Source organism: Octodon degus, unplaced genomic scaffold (assembly GCF_000260255.1).
Source record: "Octodon degus isolate 3935 unplaced genomic scaffold, OctDeg1.0 scaffold00197, whole genome shotgun sequence".
NCBI lineage: Eukaryota > Metazoa > Chordata > Mammalia > Rodentia > Octodontidae > Octodon > Octodon degus.
The window spans coordinates 3,028,704-3,050,315 of NW_004524773.1; the positions used below are offsets into that span (position 1 = coordinate 3,028,704).

Genomic DNA, 21,612 nt, shown 5'->3' on the forward strand with positions numbered 1-21,612 from the left:
GGATCAGGGATTACAGGCATGCAGCTCAGTGTGCCCAGGGTGAAACGCTGGCTCAGCATGTGGTGCTGGGAAACCCTGTGTTTGCCTCAGCAGGTACTTAGAATGTTGAGCTATCTCACCGGCCTAAAGCTTTTACTAGGTGCTCATGTGCCACATGGTTCCACGTATATCCCAGCGGCTGTGGGATGCAGAATCTGTGACACGACAGGATTCTGTTCTTACTCACACGATGGTCCCAGGTGGGTGACTGGGGGACCAGCCTTCCCATCAAGCCTGTTGGCAGGTGAGGCTGGGTGACTGCACCTGGGTGCTGCTGCAGGAAGAGGACAGAGAGCCTAGAGAAGTGCACAGCAGCATGAGCAGCCTGTCTGCCAGGAGCACCTGCTGCTTCCACTCTGCACCCCTGCTGAGGCACCGTAAGTCACGTGGTCCTGCCAGCTGAAGGGGAGTCTGGGAAATGCAGTCTAGCCAATCTGACGAAAGCAGAGAGGTTTATGGGGGCAGCTCATGCTCCCTGCCATATTGTCTGAGCCCTTGCATGGAAGATTTTGGTTGCAATCATACTGGGCTCCCTGTAAGCTCCCTCGGTGTCTCAGGCTAGGCCAAGGGCTTCGTATACATAGACTCTTAGAAATAAAGGGTGCATCTAGGAACTTAGAAAAATAGAACCTTAATAGTAATTACAGGGCTGGTGAGATGGCTCAGTGGTTTAAAGCAACTACTTAGAACAAGCTTAGCAAAAGCACAGGGACCTGGTTCGATCCCCCAGCACCACATGCCAGCCAGCCCCGCCCCCTGGTGGGCTGAGCCGGCCACACACACACACACACACACACACACAAATAAATAAACTTAAAAAAAAAAAAAAGTAATTACAGGGCCGGGGACATATCTCAGTGGCCCAGCACCTTCCTGGCAAGCTTGAGGTCCTGAAGTCAAGTCCTAGTACCAAATCCAACAGTAATTCCAGCTGCCATTTTCCTGGCACTTATGCAGTGCTGTGCATTATTTGCACATCATCATTGGTTCTTAGACTCTGTGAGGTAGGAACTGGGGTCCCTTAATGCATTTACCAAATATCTTTGAGTATCTGCTGTGCGCTGAATACTAGGACTGTATTACTAGGACTGTATAAAATAATAGCCTCATCCTTGCGAAGCTGACACGGGGCTGGGTGGGACCTGTGGTGGAGACAGACTGTGAACAAACAAGCAGCATATGTAGAATGGTAGTAAATGCTGTCAAGAAAATAAAGTAGACGTGAAGCAGGGTGGCACATGGGAAGCTGAGACAGGACCACAAGATCCAGCCCATCCCAGGCAGATTAGTAATTTAGCTAGACCCTGGCTAAATATAAAAAAGTGCTTTTATTTATTTTTTTCTTTTTGAGACAGGGTATCGCTATGCAGCTCAGGCTGGTCTCAAACTTTTTTTTTTTTTTTTTAAATTTATATATTTGTTTGTGTGTGTGGGGGGGGGTGTGGGTGTGTGTGGCCAGCTCAGCCCACCAGGGGGTGGGGCTGGCTGGCATGTGGTGCTGGGGGATTGAACCGTGGTCCCTGTGCTTTGCTAAGCTTGTTCTAAGTAGGTGCCTTAGACCACTGAGCCATCTCACCAGCCCTGGTCTCAAACTTGCAATGATCCTCCTGCTTCAGCCTTCTGAGTGCTGAGGTTACAGGCATGTGCCACCATGCCTGACAGAAAAAGTGCTTTCAAAAAGGGGTGAGGCTGTAGCTCAATGTGAAGGCCCCGGGTTCAATCCCCTGATTCACAAAATAGAAAGGATGGAAGGGAAGTAGACGGAGAAGAGTTCTGAAAGAGGTTGCAACTTTAAAGCATATAGTTCTCTGGGAAGGTGACAGACCTACTAGAGGAAAGAAAGGCAGGCACAGAAAAGAGCAGAGCAGGAACCTGGGGTGCGTGTGGAAGGGGAGGGGTGGAGCCATGGAGCTGGAAGTGACTGAGGAGGACCAAGCTGTAGGAATGTTGAGGGGGGAGAGGGCTTCCGAGGCCACCTTGTCACAGCCATGCTGCAGTGTGGAAGTACTAATTCACAGAGGGTTGGCACTGAAGCTGCTTTGAAACTAGAAGCCTGAGGGTAATGATAGCTACTGCTTACCGTGCCAGGCGCCGTTCTGAGGCACTCTGTGTTAACCATTGAAGCTTGGCAACTCCGAGCCTTCAAGCATAGGACCTGAATTACTGTAATGGCATAGTGAAGCCAGCACATGCAGCGGACAAGGACAAGGCTGAGTGCTTTATGTGGACAGTGGCATGGGGTGCGAGCGAGGTAGGGATGCAGGCACCCGGCAGGCTGCGGGAGGTGAGCAGACCACCCACCCTGGGGTGCTGTTTCCAGGAACATTCTACAAGGGCACAGTAAACAAAGTCCAAGTCCAGGTTTGTGTTGGGAGCTACTGAAGCGATCGTATGGGGGAGGGTAGGAGGGTAGGATGTGGCCTCACTGCCTGAAGTGGTCAATTTTTTTTGGCAGAACCAGGGAATTGAACTCCGGCCCTTGGGCTTGCCAGAGAAGCGCTTATTCCACTGAGCCATCTTCCCGGCCCCAAGCTGCTTCACTCTTGAAAAAAACATTCTGCCTGGACCTTGTGGGCTGTTAGTCGCTAGGCAACTTTGTGTCTTGCAACTTTGCAGAGGTATAAATAAACGCCCCCACTGTTGTTTGGAGGTCCTTTGCCAATCATGGATGGTCTACCACCTGACCTCAGCTATTATGTCTTGTCTTTATTTTCTAAATCCTCTCCTGGATTTCTCCCAGGGACCACTGAGAGACTAACAGATCCATACAGGTTTGAGGCCAAACAACTGGATAACAGCATACATTCTTACACCAAGCTGCATAGCGCAGAAGTAGCTAGCTACAGGTCAGGGAGTTAGCTCAGTAGAAACGCAGGGGGTCTGAGTTCAATCCCTGATTCCATCAAAAAAAAAAAGAAGAAGTAGCTAGCTACAGTGTGATTTTTTACCAGGTGTCTCTGGTCTCCACAGAGCTACTGAGGTTTTTAAGATCATGTGGATTACCAACACTGAAACATGGGTACTTTCACATAAAAATGGAGGTGTTCTGGCTTCTCTTTAAAAATTGTCATGTCCAGATTGGTGCACCCATGATTCCATGAGAGCAGAAATTGGAGGGCTGGGAATATAGCTCAATGGCATAAGCACCCACCTGGCAAGCACAAAGTCCCAAGTTTAATCCCCAGCACCACACAGAGAAAAAGCAGAAACCGGTCAACTAAGGGCTACTTCCTAGGGATGGGGTATTCACTTGGGTCCCCCTACCTTGCTTGCCTGATGCTAAAGAACCCCATGATACCAGTTACAAGGTCTTAGGCCAAAATGTCTTTCAGAGCCCACTTTCCATCCCAGAGTTGCAGAACCTGACCTTTATCTACTCTTTGAAATAGAACTTCCCTAACCACTCTAGCTGAACATTCTAGAATCATAGTTGTTGAAGCAGATGGTGCATCTCATGAAAACAAGACCGTGTAGTGGTCTGTGCTGCTATATCAGAACCCCTGACATTGGGTGCGGCATGGCCAAGAGAGATGTGTTTCTCACAGTTCAGGAGATTGGGAATTTCAAGATCAAGATGCTATCCACTTCAGCATCTGGTGAGGGCTCTTCTCTGCTTCCACAGTGACTTCCTGCTGTGTCCTCTTATGGTAAGAGAGATGGAAAGGCAAAAGGCCTACTCCCTGCAAGCCCTGTTACAAGGATATTTAATCCCGTGAAGGAGGGCAGAGCCCTCATGACTCAGTCACCTCCTGAAGGACCCAGCTCTTACCTGCTATCACATCAAGTCTTGGGTTTCCGGTATATGAGCACTGGGGGAACATACACAAACCAGAGCTCATAGGTAAGCGTCGTTGTGGGTTCTTTGTTTCTGGGGGCAGTAGTGCTATCCTCTCTTCTGCCAGAAGATAGGGATTCCTAAGCACAGATGGGGGAGAACAGCTTACCCATCAGCACATCATCCCAAGGATCGCAAGACACTAGGACTCGGACACCCAGTCTGCCAGCTGGCTGTCAGCACCTGGTCAAGTGTGGACACCTAGCTGACTACTCCAGGAGGCTCAGTACAGGGCCTCTATATAGGAGGTAGAAAAGGCTTGAAAGTGCAAGCTTGATGGGCCGGGGAGATATCTCAGTAGAATAAGCACTTCCCTGGCAAGCACAAGGGCCTGAGTTCAATCCCGGGTTCCACAAAAAAAAAAGGGGGTTTGCAGTCTCAGCGTCATGGAAGACTGGGCCTGTGGCCGAGACGCTGCGAAACAGCAGGCAGAGCCCATGAGCTCACATTACCCTAGGCACAGGGACGCAGCGGTGAGGGTCTGAGCTGGAATCTGCACATAAGGAGCTAATGACATCAGCTGAAGAAGTGGAGCTAAGTACTGACGAGTCCCTTGGGCCAAAAGGACAGATAAATGACACATGTGGAGAACTGAACGCTACAGTAGCTTTCTCCAAAGGAATCAGCAAATGCCAGGGCCCTGAGGCAGACGCCAGCAAAGAAGACGGCAGGAAGGGAGGGGCTGATTGCCTTGGCTGGGGCGCAGTCATCACTGGGCTTCGTGGGCTGGGGTATGGCCTTTCAGTGTTATTTATGGAGAACCATTGGAGGGTCCAGCGGGGGGACTGACATGGCCTGACTCCCAGAGTGGTCTGTAGCTGACTGGAGGTGGCAGGAGTGCTAACCGGGCAGCAGGTGAGAGACTAGGACTAAGGCTAGGTGAACCCAAGTCAGGCTCAAGAACTTGGTGTATTCACTAACAGGATGGCACCTGAGCAGGCCAGCAGCTGTGGGGGTGGGTCATCACACTGATCCAATTTAAATTTGAGGTTTCCATTTGTCATCAGGTGGGTGTACCCCATCTGGGGTTTGGGCTGGAGATAGAGATTTGGAGAGCAGCCAGGTGTAATGACACGCACTCGTAATGCCAGTGCTGTAGGACGCTGAGGTGGGAGTATCCCAAATGCAAGCCTAGCCTGAGCAACATAGTAAGATCCTGTCTCAAAAAAAGAGCTGAGGGCCGGGGAAATAGCTCAGTAAAATAAGCGCTTGCCTGGCAAGCGCAAGGGCCTGAGTTCAATCCCCGGTTCTGCAAAAAAAAAAAAAAAAAAAAAAGAGCTGAGGGTATAGCTCAGGATGAAAGGTCTGGGTTCAATCCCTAGTACTAAAGAAAATAAAAACTTGGAAGCCCCCAGTGATGCCAAGTCTTAGGAATTTGAGCAGTGTAGAGAACAGGCAGCCTTATAAACACACCACTGTGGGCAGGTGGGATTAGATTCTTTGGTTTGGAATTAGGGGAGACAATGGGAGACAGCTGGGTCAGAGACTTCTGGGCTTTTACCGAACACAAGAGGAAGTATTTGACTTTGGTGAAGTTGATCTTGGTGATGCCCAATTAACTCCAAACTTGTTTCCCCATAAGTCACCCCCAAAAGGCATTGCAAGTCACACGTGTGTACACACATGCAAACAGGCATGGGGGCACACACACACACACGCAAGAGGCAGTGTTTCTCAGGATGGGAATCCTTGCTTCCAGATTCAGAATAGGCCTGAGGAGAGGGAGACTGTAGAGTGTGATGTCTCAGATCTGCTGTTTGATATGAAAGCAGCTGCAGAGAAAAAAAATAAATGAATGAACCCATGTGTTCCAATTAAAACTAGCATATAGACTCCTGCCTTACAGTATAAACTCTGTGCCATGTGACAGAGACTCAAAGTAACGGTGGCTTAAATAAGAGGTTTATTTCTCTTAGGGAATGTGTAGAAGTGGGCTGCTATGGAAGTGCTGTGAGAGGCTGACCAGAGACCCAGGCTCTTGCTATCTTGTTCTCTGCCATCGGCGAGGTGGCCTGGTCCCTGCGGCCCAAGGCGTGACTGGGTGCCACACACTCCAGGTAGAAATGCAAAGGAGGCTTCTACCCGGAGATTCAGCCAGAACTCAGTCCTAAAGCAGCCATACCCAGCTGTGGGGAGTCTGGGAAGTAGTCCTTTTACCTGCTATGTGTGCCCAACAAAACCGAGACAGCTGTCAGTTTCCATTCCATTCACAACTGTGGGCTTAAACAAAAACCAGTTTTAGATTCAAATAGAGCCTGTGAATATTTTATGCAGGGCATCAGCCCTTGTCTCTAGGGGCACAGCAGGGAGGGTCCGGAGTAAAGCAGGCCTGGTGGGTCTCCTGTGCTGTTGGGGGGTGACAACCTGCTGCTGTGCTCCAGCTTGTAGCTTCTGCTGTGCTGACCACGCAAGCCATGAGTTGGGCCCCTTGAGAGAGCTAAACATAGAATGGTAATGGGAGATGTCCCAGTGTTGGCCAAACAAAACGTGGAACAGAAGGCATCTCTGTTTGATACCAAACTAGATTCCCTGTGGGGCTAGGCCAGCTCTGCCCTGCCCTCCCTCTACCCATATCCTTCTGTTCCCCAGCTCGCTCTCAGTGAAAGCCAGAGCTCCCTGCTCCGGCATTTGAATATGGATGTTCTGTTTTTAGATACTATTTCCATGAGCTTGTTTATGTCCTCTACATGGACAGAAAACATCCTTGGGTAGGGAGGTGGGGGGGGGGTGCTGGGCGAAGAGGACCCAAATTGTAACCCGTGTGACTCAGGGTCTGGCGCCCGGCCTCACTGCCCCATCCCCACCGGCTCAGGTCTGGAACTTAGCCAGCAGCACCTGCCCTCCTTGCCTCCTACTCAGGCACAGATCTAGGGCAGTTTGTTTCTGTAGCCCGTGGCATCCATCTGGGAAAAACTGCAGGTGATTACACAATGTGCAGCTGGTTGTTTAACTGGGAATGAAGGAAACAAAAAATTTTCCCTCTTGTTCTCTTTCTGGCTCCTCTTCTAAAAAAAAAAAAAAAAAAAAAAAAAAGCTTACAGTGATTTGATTTGACTACTGTATCTCTCAAGGGCCTGTGTCCTCCAAAGACTGAAGCTCTAAATGAGGACCTTCTGGGTCGTGTCTCTCGAGAGCCCTTTCCCTTCCCAGGGAGGGAAGTCAGTCCTGTCAGGGCCCCTAGAAGGCCTGTGCCTCCTGTCATGCCCAGGTCCCACAGCGCCCAGCACCCCCATCACTGTGGCGAGGGATCCAGTTACGCTCAGAGCTCTCCCCGAGCATGCCGGATGTAATGCTGATGGAGCCCTGCTTCCTGGGCGAAGTCCTGACCACACTCGGTGCAGGCAAAGGGGCCAGGGCGGGTGCAGGCCTTGTGCACCTGGCGGTGCCGCTTCAGAGAGGCCACATGCCCAAAGGCCTTGCCACAGTCAGGACAAGGGAAGGGGGCCTGGGCAGTGGTGGGCGCATCTGGCAGGGAGGGCCTGGTGCCTGGACCGTGGCTGCGCTGGTGGGTGATCAGGGCCTTGGATGAGGGGTAGGAGCGGCCACAGGTGAAGCAGATGAAGAGGGCCCCCTGCAGCTTCTGGGCCACAAAGTCCGCTGGGTGCTCTCGCTTCATGTGACGCTCCTGGAACTTGGAATCGGCGAAGGTGATGAGGCAGTGGGTGCACTCCGGGGGCCCTAGGTGGCCTGTGGGATGTGGGGAGAGGTCGGGGAAGCCAGCACTAGTCTCCAGGACCTCCCAAGCCCCAGAATCATGTTAACAATGGTTTGTGCTCTAGGCTCACAAGGCTGCTAGTGCTGGGTAGTGGTTAAAACTTTAGAGAAGCCAGGCAAATGGCTCACAGTCGTGAGGCCTGACTTGAAAAGGTAAAACCAGGCCTGGAACCCAGATAGTTGCCATCTGACAGAGCAATCAAATTCAAATAGGGTGGGGGACTGCATGAACTCTAGCCCCACTACTGTCTAGGCAGGTATGACAGGTTCCTTATCTGGAAAACAGGGTGATAACTTCCTACTCCAAGGGTTGTTGGGATGAGTTAATTTATATAAGTGCTTACAGCACTGTTGCCCAATATCGGCAATTATGACTATTGAGACAGGAAAGCAGCTGGACCTCTGGAAGCTGACTCGATGCAGCTAGGCCTTGGTGTTCCACTGGACGCAAACACTTTAACAGAACATCAATGCTAGAGAAAACATGAACATGTCCAAGTCTTAAAAATCACCAAACACCCCCTACACGGGCTAACAGCAGTGACTGCTGCTCCATCAATCACAGCTAGAGTCTCTTCTCCTCCCTCTGTTATTAAAATAGCCAGTCAGGGGCTGGAGAGATGGCTCAGTGGTCTAAAGCACCTACTTAGAACAAGCTTAGCAAAAGCATCAGGGACCGCGGTTCAATCCCCCAGCACCACATGCCAGCCAGCCCTGCCCCCTGGTGGGCTGAGCTGGCCTCTCTCTCACTCTCTCTCTCTCTCTCTCTCTCTCTCTCTCTCTCTCTCTCTCTCTCAAATAAATAAATAAATAAATAAATAAAATTAAAAAAAAAAAAACATTTAAAATAGCCAGTCAGCACCATCCCTGACTCTTGACAGCTTCCATCCTAACAAAACCTTCATTTGTTTGAACCTTCATTCAAATTACTGCAGACAAGGGCCAGCTAGATAGCTCAGCGGATTAAACCGCCTGCTTAGGCAGATGCAAGGGTCCGGGGTTCAATCTCTGGCCTGTGTGCTGGCCCAGCCCCCGGTTCCACTGAGACCAACTAAAACGGGGCGTGGTGGCACATGCCTGTAATCCCAGCACTAGGGAGGCTGAAAAACAGGAGGCTCACTACAAATCTGCGTAGTGAGATCCTGTACTAAATACATAAAAAGAAAAAAAAAATTACTGCAAACAATTCCAGATCCTGTAAAGCCTTCTTAATACTCTTCCTAAGCTGGGTGTGGTGGTGCACACCTATAATCCCAGATCTTGAGAGGCTAATGCAGGAGGATGGTTGTGAGTTTGAGACCAGCCTGGTCTACAAAGTACTCTAGCTTAAACTGCAGTATGGAGACCCTGTCTCAAAAAACCAACAAGAACAAAAACCTCTCTTCCTGAGACACCTCAGGCTCCCTGTGTCACTAGGAGCAATAAATCCAACTTGTTCAAGACAGTTGTGTTCCTCGTGGTCTGGATGGAGGCACTGACCCTATGCTTCTTTTATTTATTCATTTATTTTGAGACAGGGTCTCACTATGCAGTTCAGGCTGGCCTTGAACTCACTTTGTAGCCCAGGCTGGTCTTGAATTCACAAGGATCTTCCTGCCTCAGCCTCCCAAGTGCTAGGCTTACAGGTGTGCGCCACCACACCTGGCTGACACGATGGTTCTTGTTAAAAAATTCCAAACTCTTTTTACCTCCTTCCCTCCCTCACTGTAAATGAAGTAGCAATTACACAGGGAGCATTGTTTAGGGGGACTGAGAGAATGTATTTAAAGTCATTCATAATATGAGAATGAATGTAGCTAGCACATAATAAGCATTCTGTAGGAGCTGCTGCTACTTACATCAAACAGGCTACTTTCATTCCCAGCAAGCTGTCCCCTTTTTTACAGGCAACTACAGGAAAGCCCGGCAAGATGGATAGAGGAAGCCTCTTTTGACAGGTAAACTGAAGTCTAGCCACAGTGAAAGTCTAGGGCACTGCTGGGACCAAAAACCTTTCTAAACATATCTCTAAGCCAAGCCTGTCCAGGAAGCCAACCTCCCCCTCCTGAACTGCATCACACATGCGTCTGTGGCCAGAAGAGGGGGAATGCATCTGAGTATAAGGGTGAGGTTATACTCACTTGTTCCTAGTAGGGCAGGACCTTACTAGTGGACAGGGCCGCTCTGCCCTGGACACGAATGCTACAGAAGTCTGCTCGGGGTCGCTCCTGTACCCACCCTCCTCTAGCCTGCAGTACTCACAGAGGTTGTCTCCTGAGCCACTAGGACTCGTCTCCGTGGGTGAATCTTGCCGTTCCATGGGCTCTTGAGGACGCAGGTCCTCCATGGAGACAGGGACGCCTCTGGTCAAGAGAGGAGCACGCATGAGTGAGGCGCTTATCTGTCACCAGCCGCACTGGGCCCGCTAATCCTTTTGACGCCAATGGCATCCAGTCTTTTTATGAAGTTCAGCCTCCCCGGGTTTATAATTCCCCTAGACCTAGGGTCTTCTCACCTATGCGACCTATAACCTCTTCCCCCCAGCTAACCCTGCAAGCTTAGGACCCGTGAACTCGACATCGCCTTTATCCCACTCTTTACATGTAGTGGTTCCCACCCTTTAGCCTGCCTCCTCCTGGGGGACATCCTGTGACATGTGGTCCATGGAGAGCCCTTGAGTTCCGCTACCCTCAGCACCGCCTACAGCTCCCGGCTCGCGAGGCTTGTGGCCAAGGCCTCTGCTCTTCTTGATACCCCAGAAGGCTGCCCTTAGCTGTGCCTGCTGTCGCTGGCGACAGCGTCACCACACAGTAGGATCAGGCCAAGAAATCTCGAGGCTTCCCATGGTCTCCGCACTCTCTGACCTGACAAATCTTTCCAAGTAGAGGTAACAGATCCTGTCCGGCAGTACTAAAGTCACGTCGGCCCGGTCCTCGGACTAGCGAGTGCGGGTCCTTCTCCGCTGCGGGGCGCGTTATGATGACGTTTCAAGGCCGCCTTGCCGTACAAACATGGTCCTACTGCGCAGGACTGGGGAGGGGGCTCCGGGTGCGCAGGCGCCTTGGCCCCCTCATTGTTCTAAGCTTGAGGTCGTCCAAGTTAAAGACCGTGAGTGCCTTGAGGTTCACGCACGGCTCTCCAGTCGCGCTCCAAGATACGCCTGCTCGCTGAGGGAGTGACTTCAGGGTAGAGCCACCCGAACTGGTCCCGAAGAGTCCAAATTCCGTCGCTCTGGCGCCTTCGACCTCCGCCCGCCGGGCCCCAAGGGCGGGGCTCCTCGGCTGACGGGTCACCAGCTGCGCTCCCAGGGTTTCCTCTCTGCTCGGTTGGTGATTTGGAGGGGGGCAGGGGAGAGTCATCCCTGTGTCCCGGGGGGATGAAGGACTGAAAGACAGATTTCTGAGTTTTTGAAGCAGAAAGAGGAATGTTTGCATCCAGAAAAAGGGTGGAAAGGCGCCCGGTTCCTCGGAATAGGCCCTGGGTTCTGGCTTTCTGGATCCTGCGGGGTGATGCCTAAGAATAGAAGTAAGGGACAGGATGGAGAACTGACACCTTGGTCCAGAGTGGGGCGATGAGGAAAGAAAAAAGCTAGATACTGTCTGATCATGTCTTCCCCATTCTTATTTCCAGCAATGCCTCCGCCACGAGGTGACGTGACAGCCTTGTTCCTGGGGCCTCCGGGCTCAGGAAAGTCCGCGCTCATCGCAGCGCTGTGTGACAGTGATGTGGAGACGGTAGAGATCCCCGAGGGACGGCCGGACTCTGGGATTCCCAGCTTGAGAGCGGCAGGTCCCGGCCTCTTCCTTGGGGAGTTGAGCTGCCCCCCAGCAGCGCCTGGGCCCTGGGCGGCAGAGGCCAACGTGCTGGTGTTGGTGCTACCCGGGCCCGAGGGAAATGAGCCCTTGGCTCCGGAGCTGGGAGAGGCAGCGCGGGCCGCCTTGGCCCGAGGGACCCCGCTGCTGGCTGTGCGGAGCCTCAGTCCCGAGGATTCACAGCGTGCGGCCCAGGCTCGCGATCAGACAGCGGCGCTGTTGGACAGCGCAGGGCTGGGGGCAGCGGCTCTCTTCGTGCTGCCGGCTGACTGCGGCCGTAGTGACGGCTGCGAGGAGCTAGAGCGCCTCAGGGTGGCGCTGCGGAGCCAGGCGGAGACGCTGCAGAGGTGAGCGATGCGGTTTCAGGCTGGGTGGGGCGGCCTGGTCTCTTTAGCCTAGGTCCCACCTGCTAAAAGCTTCTTTGAAGTAAACAAGACCCTGACCTCATTGAGGTTGGGCGACAGCTTTACTAGTTTTGGTTGTTTAGCTCCTTTGCCCAGGTAGCCTGTTGGAGCAGATTTTGGGGTCAGGAAGGCTCCACCCCAAACCAGGGCTTTGTGTTTTGACAGTTTCCAGCGCTTTAGGCTCCGCCCCAGGTAAGGGTCAATTGCAAGTCCAGAGCTGCCCAGGACTCACTTCCTGTGAGCCCTCTGAGGTCACAAGTCTGGCTCTCTAGCAAGAATCTAGGAGAGGCCCGGAACTATCCTGCAGATATTGCCCTCAGGAAAGTTTGAAGGAAGACTTCATCTCTTTAGGAAAGTCTGTCACCTCAGAAAAGATGTCACATGCAGATCCCTGGAGTCTACCCTTTTCCTTACCTAAAACTTAGTTTTCAAGGGACCCCCAGTTGCCCCAAATCCACACCCTTCCACACTTCTCCAATCCCTTTTCACTTCTTTGCCCACTTGCTGGCTACCTCCCAAATCCTTCACCCCACAACTGCCAGTTGCCATTCTTTGAAGTTTTGTTTGAGACAGGCTCTCGTTATTTAGTTCATGCTGTCCTTAAATTTCCTGTGTCACTGAAGCTGGCCCAGAGCTCATGGCAACCCACCTGCCTCAGCCTCCAGTGCTGGGATTACGGGTATGTGGTACCATGCCTGGCACCCGTTTTTGCTTTTGTTTTTTAGCTGCTTCATTTTATGGACATCAGAGTGAGGCTCAGAGAGGGTCAGCCTCCCTGACAGGTTCACTCATCTTTCTTTTTTAGCTTCATTCGCCCCTTATTTATCATCTTAGCCACACTTCCTTGATAAGAACTGGTAGATGAGGGGCTGGGGAGATGGTTCAGTAGAATGAGTGCTTCCCTGGCTAGTGCAAGGGCCTGAGTTCAATCCCCGGTTCTGCCAAAAAAAAGAACTAGTAGATGGGACCTCTCCCCCTTCTAGGCCTTCCTGATGGCTGGCCTTAGGAAAGAACGCCTTTGGGGGCCTCCTCAAGGTCCACGTCAAGCAGTGCTCAACATTTTTTAGCTCACAATGCATTTGGCTTTCTAGTCTTGCTCTAAGCCTCATTCCTTGTGTAAATTTGACCTCAGGTCAACTCACTTGGTGATTAAGGCCTGACTACTACTCTAAGACTCCTGGAGTCTTTAAAGCTCCTCCCTTGGTTTCATTAGCACTCCACACACAGGCCCCCAGGTTCCTGTATGCTTAGCCTTCTCTCTGGCCCCTTCCCTCCTCCTGCCTCACCCCGAGATTATTCAGAAAGCTCTAAAGTTGGATGTATACAATCCCAGCACTCAGAGCTGAGGCAGGAGGATTACAAGCAGTCACCTGGACTACATATCAAGTTCAAGGCCAGTCTGGAACAGGGCAGGACCCTAAATACCAACAGAGGGCTGGGGAGATAGCTCAGAGGCGTAAACACCTATTGGCAGCACAACGACTCACCTGGGAATCAGGTGTAGTGGCACATGCCCATAATCCCAGCCTGTAATCTCAACTCTTGGTAGTCGGAGAGCAGCCTGGGGGTTACAAAGTGAGCACAAGACTGGCCTGAAATGCTTAGGAGACTCTGTCTGAAAAACACTAGAACGCTCTGCCCTGTCCAGCTAGCTTAACCCTAGTTCCAGTAGCCCAGCTTTCCTGCGGTGTGGCATTGGTGGTAGAGTGGTGAGCATAGCTGCCTTCCAGCTTTCTTGCGGTCTTTTGATCTTCCACCCTGATCCTATCCCTCTTTGCTTCCACAGGCACTTGCCTCCTGCCCAGGATGGTTTCGAGGTGCTGGGTGCTGCAGAGCTGGAGGCTGTGCGAGAGGCCTTCGAGACCGGTGGCCTAGAGGCTGCACTGTCATGGGTGCGTGCAGGCCTGGAACGCCTGGGCAGTGCGCGGCTGGACCTAGCCGTGGCGGGTACAACTGATGTGAGCCTTGTGCTGGACACACTGCTCGGGTTGGATCCTGGTGATCCAGGGGCCATGCCTGCTTTGGAACCCACGGAGCCCACCCCATGGCCTGCCCCGGAGCGTCCCAATGTGGTACTCTGGGCCGTGCCTCTGGGCTCTGTGGGCTCAGCCCCTGGCGCTGTCCCTCACCCAACCCAATATGATGCCCTCATTCTCGTGACCCCTGGAGCCCCCACAGAGAAGGATTGGGCCCAGGTCCGTGCCTTGGTGTCACCAGATGCGCCTCTTGTCTGTGTGCGAACAGACGGTAAGGGCGAGGATCCTGACTCTCAGAAGGAAGCGGAAACAGTGAAGCCCATAGGACAGAGCTTGGAAAACACGGGCAAAGAAGGAACACTGGAAAAAGTGTTCAGCGAGGAGAAATGTGGCACAGGATCACACAAAGCTGGTGGTGGGGAAGGTTCAGAGCCAGCTGGTGGCCAGAGTTCGCAGCAGGTGGTTGGCGCCAACATCCGGGGCAGTGGAGACCCTGGGCACAGGGCAGCTCTGAGCCCAGAGGACGAGTCGTGGGAGGTGCTGGAGGAGGCGCTGCCGCCCGTGTTCCCCCTGCGGCCCCGCGGGCTCCCAGGGCTTTGCGAGTGGCTGCAGCATGCGCTGCCCCCGGCCCAGGCTGGGGCGCTCCTGTTGGCCTTGCCGCCCGCCTCACCCAGCGCTGCTAGAAAGAAGGTAGCAGCGCTGCGGGCTGGGGCGTGGAGGCCGGCTCTGCTGGCCAGCTTGGCGGCAGCCGCGGCCCCTGTACCCGGGCTAGGCTGGGCCTGCGACGTGGCGCTTCTTCGCGGTCAGCTCTCTGAGTGGCGGCGGGCGCTGGGCCTTGAACCTGCAGTGCTGGCGCGGCGGGAGCGCGCCTTGGGCTTGGCGCCCGGGGAGCTGGCTGCGCGTGCGCACTTCCCGGGCCCAGTGACACGCGCCGAGGTGGAAGCGAGACTGGGTGCCTGGGCAGGCGAAGGCACAGCAGGAGGGGCTGCACTGGGCGCCCTCTCTTTCCTGTGGCCTGCGGGTGGCGCAGCGGCGACAGGTGGCCTAGGTTACCGGGCTGCCCACGGCGTCCTGCTGCAGGCTCTGGATGAGATGCGGGCAGATGCTGAGGCTGTGCTGGCACCCGGGGAGCCAGCCCAGTGAAAGGTGGGGTAGGATGCAGGCCTGGGAGCACCCCTGAGAGCCCCAAGTCCCAGTTAAAGGGGTAAGGGCTTGAAAGTCTGAGCCAGATGCAAGGGTGGGGGGAGATGCTATTCAGAGTCTTTGTATTGGGGGGGTGCAGGCTCTGACTTCTTTTTGGGGTATGTGGAATCCTGAAGGGGAATCAAATTTGGGAGACAGGACTCCTGATTTTTCTGTGGACTATGATGTATTGGTGGCCTGGACTCCTAGAAGGGAGCACATCCTTGTCTCCAGCTGTAGTTATTGGGCGTCTACCTAGGGGAGATAGGTTAAAAGCCTTGATTCCTGAGGAGTTCCATGGCAGGGGGACCTGGAGTCCTGTATGAGGGTCGGGGGAGTCTGGGCATTCTGGGAAGTTAGGTTTCCTGGGAAGAAAATGTGCACACGCAGCCTCCCAGCACCGCAAGGGACAGTGAACTTTAAATCCTCATAAGATGGAGGGTTGACTTGGGGTCCCAGCTTCCTGTTCCCTAGAGGACTTTGCACCTTGATTGCTTCGGATAGGAGAGTGGACTCCTGGGTCTCTTGGAGTGAAGGGCTGTTGGATACTTGCTGTCTCGGGTGGGAAGAATGATAACAAGGAGAGAAGAGAATAGAGACAACATGGTAGGCCTCTGAGACCCTGAGACGCAGATGTGGAAGAGACCGAACCTCTGCTTCAGAGGTCCTGCCAATGAGTCCGCGGTGTACTTTGTCCAGGCAGCTGCCTGTCTGTGAGCATGGCCGGGAAGGTGCGAATGCCCCCACCTTGTAGGTGCTGGGTGGTGCAGAGGATCTCGGGTGTGTGTCCCTCTCCTTTACCTCTGGGTTTGGGTCATGTTTCTTCTGTCATAATAAGCTTAACTGCTTTGGCCTTGTTCTGTATACCTGGCTTTTTGGAGAAGCAGCTGTCCTGCAGTTGTCTAGACATTTTGATGCAGTTTTCTCCTCCCAGATCCCCAAGAGGCCACAAAGGGTGTGCATCTGCGAGCAGGGCTCCCCCAGAAAGGCAGGACAGGCAAAGGCGGTAATCACAGTGCCTGCAGTGTTCTAGGCCTCAAGTTAAATGATTTTTCATTGTCAAAACTTGGAAAAGGGAGCTCATACATAAGGACAGGTCTAGAGAGGGCTGGCCAAGCGCATGAGAGCGCGGAGCTGGTGCTCTGGGCCCCGCCTCTTCTCGGTCTCAGCCCTAAGCAGGCTGGGAGATCAGGCTGATGTTCCACTAAGCCTGTACGATGTCCTGCCTCAGGACATGCGCTGTTTCTCCTTGGAATGCTGTGCCTCTGCATCTGCTTAGCTTACACATTTTTGTTTGTTTTTAAAGGAGTCTTGCTGGGTAGTTCAGGTTGGCTTTGAACTCATTATGTAGCGCAGGCTGGCCCTGAACTCAAACGGCAATCCTGCCTCAGCCTCCCAAGTGCTGGGATCATGGGTGTGCAGCACCACACCCAGCAAAAATTACCTTATTTATTTATTTATTTATTTGCCCACTTACTGTCTCTTTTCCCTTTGCCTGTCGTGTTTTCAGGTGTGCCTCCAGCACAGAGCAGTGCCTGGCGTCCCGTAGGTGCTTAGGAAATGTGTGTTACTTTTATTCATGGATCAGTGGCAGAGCTCGGGCTGGACGATTTAGGTTGTTGCCCTCTTGATGCAAAAAGGGACAGGGAATGCAAGCAGGAGAAGGAAGCATATAACAGAAGAGAACACTCGAGTGTGAGGTCAGGGACCGAGGAAGCAAATGGGGGTTTGTCACTGTCCTTATGTCACAAGGGCCGGTGCCTTATTTTCCTGTCTCTGGAATGAAAGGGCTCGACCAGAGCCACAAACGCTTCAGAGATCTTATTTTCCTTGACAGCTGAAGGCAAGGGTTCCTGGTCGAGGGGCAGGTACTTGGGGATGGCACCCCTCACTGCAATTTGAACTCTCACCTCAAGCACAGTTTATCTTGTCCCCTCAAAGTCAGGTGGCCGTGATGGGGAAAGCATTTGACGATGTTCTGAAGGGCCACTAACCCAGGCAGGCCTAGAGAAATGGGGTTCACTTGTACCAATAGCATCCAGCACTCCTCCCAGTGTGGTCCCAGAGCCCCTCAGTCAAGCATGCGGCCTCTGACAGCCAACAGCTGTCCAACAGAAACCTTGCCGCCTTTCATGTTGTAGTGAAAAAAATTGAACAAGTGAAACTCACTGTAATGTATTTAACCCACTCCCACCAAATGTTATTTCAATGTTTTAAAGATATTGATAAGATTTTACATTATTTTATGCTGTTTTTAAAATTTGGTATGTTCTTTACACTTATAGCATACCTCAATTCAGAGAATAAGTTGTCACTGGAAGTGCTACTTACATTTTATGAGATGTATAAGGGTAAATTCACCTCCTTAGGTTCTCCCAGTTATGCAGACTAGTTCGTGAGTAGTGGAGATGAATATTTTGTTTACATGAATTAAAAGCAAATCAGGGGCCAGGGAGATGGCTCAGTGGAATAAGCGCTTCCCTGGTAAGCGCAAGGGCCTGAGTTCAATCCCTGGTTCCGCAAAAAAGAAAAAGCAAATCAAACAAAATTCAGTTTCTCAGTTACTCTGGCCACATCTCGAGGGCTACTTGTTAGCCACAGTATGGAGAGTAGAGGCGCTGAGCATTTCCGTGATGGCACAAAATCTTATGAGCACAGCTCTAGGTTCAGAGTCCTCCTGACTTTGGAGGTGACCTTGGGCAAGTTACAGTGAATGGCGTCTACCTCACATGCAACACTGAGAATTTACTCTGTGTATGTGCTTACGCTCGTGTGCACAAGCAGAGCAGAAGTCAGGCCCACAGGGAGCTCAGACGTTAGGCCTGTTTCCCCTGCCCACACCCTTGGCCTCGGGCGGCACCAGGCTGACTCTGACCTAGGCATCTTCTGGCAACACCATGCCTTTACTCACACAGTGCCCTTGTGCCACTCTGATGTGGCCCTCTCTGACATCTCTGCTGTATACCTTGCTGCTGTTTCCCCGCTCTGTCCTGTCAGCAGTCAGGCCAGTGAGCACATCAGGGGATGCCAGACCACTCTTGTTTCTGTATGTGAGTGTGTGTGTGTGTGTATGTACACGCACACAGGTTGTATTTATGTAGTTCTATATTGGGCACCATTGTGTTTTGCTGATACTGTGTAGGGTGGTTGCATTTTATGTGATAATATTTGATGGAATTCAACTTTAGGTTTTGTGGAGACAAAGTTCTGAGGAAGGCATCTGTCTCTGAAAGCATTGAAACAAAAGTCTAGAATTCCCATATGGCTATGGGACTGGCTGCCATCAGGATGTGTACGTGTGACAGCCCAGGACTGGGACACCCCAGAGGGCGGGAACCACAGAAAATACATAAGTCCTGGTGTTGCTGTTGCCGGAAGCAGAACAGGCCCCCAAAATGGCGAATGCAGCACCTTCATCACCACAGCAGGATTTTGTACATTTCTGGATAATGATGGAGGAACTTATGTCTCGGTTATGGAGAACAAGGAAGGATAAACCGGGAGTGTGATGGCCTGTGGTACTTTTGGAAGAATGAATAAAAATGAGGACTCTTGTTGCGTGTTGTTTTGTGATTTGAAGGCTTTGTGATGGTCAAGCACCATCCCTCTGGAACCAGTGTGACCTGTGGATGCCCCAGTTTGCTTAGTGTCTGTGTGTCCATGCCTGTGGCTCATCCTCTCATCCTCTAGGCTTTGGCACAGCAGCGCATGACATAAGCAGAGATTGGAGAAGCGTTTATGCACTGGGGCTGCCTTCCTTGCTGTCCTTGGGACCTCAGCCACATCAGGATGCCCAGGCTAACTTGCTGGGTTATCAAGGGACTCAGCCCAGTTATCATTGGTACCCCAGAGACAGAGCGCAAGCTGACAGCTGAAACGACAGAAGCAGCGCCCAGCTGGTCCCAACCTAAACTGCCAAACATGCAGAATCATAAACAAGGTAACTCCTCTGAACAGCTAAGTTTGGGAGTGATCTTTTAACAAAGTGAAAAGAACTGATACAGATTTCTTTCCTGTCTGCAATGTGGCGGTCCCTTTCTACCTGCAGCATGATGCAGAGATTAAAATATTAAATTCCTTTCCCAAGTCTCAGGTTCATCTCCTGAAAACAAGGATGAGGATGATAGTGCCAATCACACAGAACTGTCCTGGAGCTAAAATAAGAAATATCTGGGGGGGGGCTGGAGAGATGGCTCAGTGGTCTAAAGCACCTACTTGGAACAAGCTTGGCAAAGCACAGGGACCGCGGTTCAATCCCCGAGCACCACATGCCAGCCCGCCCCGCCCCCTGGTGGGCTGAGCTGGACACACACACACACACACACACTAAATGTTAAAAAAAAATATTAAAAAAAGGAATATCTGGGGCCAGGGAGATGGCTCAGTAAGATAAGTGCTTGACTGGCAAACACAAGGATCTGAGTTCAATCCCCGGTTCTGCCAAAAAAAATCCCATAACTGAGCATGCTGGCACATTGTAATCCCAGCACTCTGGGAGGCTGAGGCAGGAGGATTGCAAGTTCAAGCCCAGCCTAGGCAATTTATTCAGACTATGTTAAAATAAAGGGGGCAGGGTATTGAGAATGTGCCTCAGTGCTAGGTCACAGCTTTAATAACCACGGGTGAGACTTTCCTGGGCCCATTCCTTTGGCATAGAAACTTGTCACATTTAAGTTAGTGGCTGCTCTGTGACTATAAGGACAAGATGGTATGGAGCAGAATAGAAGATGCAGATGCAATCCCAAGCACACTCAGCCATGATATCTTTGACAAAGGAGCCAAACACATTCACTGGAAGAAAATCTCTTTAATAAAAGGTGGTGGGTTAGGACTGGTGAGAAGCGGGCTGGGGGGGAGAGGCCTGGGTTCAGTCCCCAGCACCACAAGCCATGCTGGCCCCGCCCCCTGGGCGCGCTGAGCTGGTAATAAGAGTCGGAGCGTGGTGGTGCACGCCTGTAATCCCAGCACTAGGGAGGCTGAAAACAGGAGGATCACTACGAGTCTGAGCTGTGTAGTGAGACCCCGCACAAAAATAAATAAAAATAAATGGTGGTGGAAAAACAGACTTTAGACTAAAACTAGGCTCACGTCTACCACCATGTACTGAGCCAAGGTCAGAATAGATGAAAGCTCTAAATATTAAAATAGAAAATAATTTTACTGGAAGAGAAAATAGAAATCTCAAAGACAGGTGTAGGCAGACTTCATGAACAAAACACACTACACGGGAAATGTAAAGAATCAGGAAATGGGATCTCACTGGTTGCACAACAAAGTCAGCAACAGAATGAAAAGAACCCACAGATTGTGAAAAAATTATAGCCCGCTGTCCCTCAGACAAAGGACTTACATTTAGAAATACCAAGTATTGAAAAAATCAGGACCCAATCCAAACATGGGCATCTGCACTCTTCTCAGATGAAGAAATACCAATGGCAAATAAATACATAAAAATGTTCAACATCATTGGTCATTTGAGAGTTGCAAATTTAGACCACACAGATTCCATCTCACCCCAGAAAGAATGGCTATCATCAGAAAATCAACTGATAAATGGTGGGGCTGTGAGGAAAAAGAACCCTTCTCCCCTGTGGGTGAGAGGGCAGACTTGTACAACTGCTGTGGAAATCAGTGTGGATGTTTCTTTAAAAACTAGCATTAGGGCCAGTAAGACAGCTCAGCAGACTAAGTGCCTGCTTAGGCAAGCACAGGGTCCAGGGTTCAATCCCAGTAACGCATGCCATGCCAGCCCCACCCCTGGGTGCCCCGAGCTGGCCACTGAGATTGGGCGTGGTGGTACACACTTGTAATCCCAGCACTGGGGAGATGAAAACAGGAGGATCAAAAGGAGTCCAAGCTGCATAGTGAGAACCTGTTCCAAATACATAAAAAAACCCTAGGGTTGGAGGTCTCATTCGACCTAGGTATTTTCTTTTTTTTTTTAAATTTTATTTATTTATTTGTGTGTGTATGTGTGTGTGGCCAGTTCAGCCCACCAGGGGGCGGGGCTGGCTGGCATGTGGTGCTGGGGAATTGAACCGTGGTCCCTGTGCTTTGCTGAGCTTGTTCTAAGTAGGTGCTTTAGACCACTGAGCCATCTCACCAGCCCCAAGGTATTTTCCTAGAAGAATGAAAAGCAGCATACCACAGTGATACATGTGCACCCATGTTTACAGCAACGCTTTTTTTTTTTTTCTCCCTATGGGTCAAACTCAGGACCTTGCACCTGCCAGGCAGGTGCTTATGCTTCTGAGCTATCTCCCTGGCACTCAGCAGCACAATTTGTAACAGCTAAATCTTGGAAACACCCCAAATGCCCATCAGTCGAGGAATGAGTTTTTAAAATGTGATTTTTTTTATATGATACAGTACTACTCCGCCATAAAAAGGATATACTGGAGACTTTTATGGTTAAATGGACACAACTGGAACCCATACTCAGAAATAAAATAAATCAGACCTACATTTGTAAACATTATATTGTCTCACTAGTGTGAGAAACTGAACAAGTAAATAAGATCCAAAAATGTGTAGCAGAGGGGCTGGGGAGATGGCTCAGTAGGATAAGCACTTGACTGGCAAACGCAAAGATCTGAGTTCAATCCCTGGTGCCCCCCCCCAAAAAAAATGTGTAGCAGACATGCTGAACTGGGAAGAAACTGTTCAAAAGA

At 51.4% G+C, this 21,612-nt stretch overlaps 2 protein-coding genes across 6 annotated transcripts; one reads left to right on the top strand and one right to left on the bottom strand.

The window, feature by feature from the left end:
* Positions 1-5,754: 5,754 nt before the first annotated feature.
* On the bottom strand, positions 5,755-10,519 carry Znf576 (zinc finger protein 576). 5 transcript variants are annotated; one of them, XM_004644337.2, is made up of 3 exons: positions 10,432-10,519; positions 9,830-9,930; positions 5,755-7,561 (listed from the first exon to the last, which is right to left on the bottom strand). In XM_004644337.2, exons 2-3 carry the CDS (start codon positions 9,912-9,914, stop codon positions 7,134-7,136), a joined length of 513 nt encoding a protein of 170 aa, XP_004644394.1. In that variant the 5' UTR covers positions 9,915-9,930; positions 10,432-10,519; the 3' UTR covers positions 5,755-7,133. The 5 variants fall into 5 exon arrangements, with proteins under 5 accessions (XP_004644394.1, XP_023560279.1, XP_023560277.1 ...); XM_023704511.1 differs by lacking the exon at positions 10,432-10,519 and adding an exon at positions 10,256-10,423; XM_023704509.1 differs by lacking the exon at positions 10,432-10,519 and adding an exon at positions 10,197-10,423.
* A 281-nt stretch (positions 10,520-10,800) lies between these two features.
* Positions 10,801-15,150, top strand: Irgq (immunity related GTPase Q). The gene is made up of 3 exons (XM_004644338.2): positions 10,801-10,892; positions 11,198-11,726; positions 13,570-15,150. The coding sequence occupies exons 2-3, from the start codon at positions 11,200-11,202 to the stop codon at positions 14,900-14,902; spliced, it is 1,860 nt and encodes a 619-aa protein (XP_004644395.1). The 5' UTR covers positions 10,801-10,892; positions 11,198-11,199; the 3' UTR covers positions 14,903-15,150.
* The last annotated feature ends 6,462 nt before the right edge of the window (positions 15,151-21,612 follow it).

Bases quoted from the DNA above. Each gene is read 5' to 3' on its own strand.
- Znf576 (XM_023704508.1), bottom strand. From the start codon at position 10,213: ATGTCCCCCAGGAGGAGGCAGGCTAAAGG. The intron at 9,931-10,184 runs GTGGGAACCACT...TCTCTTGACCAG, and splicing joins AGGAGGAGGCAGGCTAAAGG to AGGCGTCCCTGTCTCCATGG. The intron at 7,562-9,829 runs GTGAGTACTGCA...CACATCCCACAG, and splicing joins TGGCTCAGGAGACAACCTCT to GCCACCTAGGGCCCCCGGAG.
- Irgq (XM_004644338.2), top strand. From the start codon at position 11,200: ATGCCTCCGCCACGAGGTGACGTGACAGCCTTGTTCCTGGGGCCTCCG. The intron at 11,727-13,569 runs GTGAGCGATGCG...TTGCTTCCACAG, and splicing joins CAGGCGGAGACGCTGCAGAG to GCACTTGCCTCCTGCCCAGG.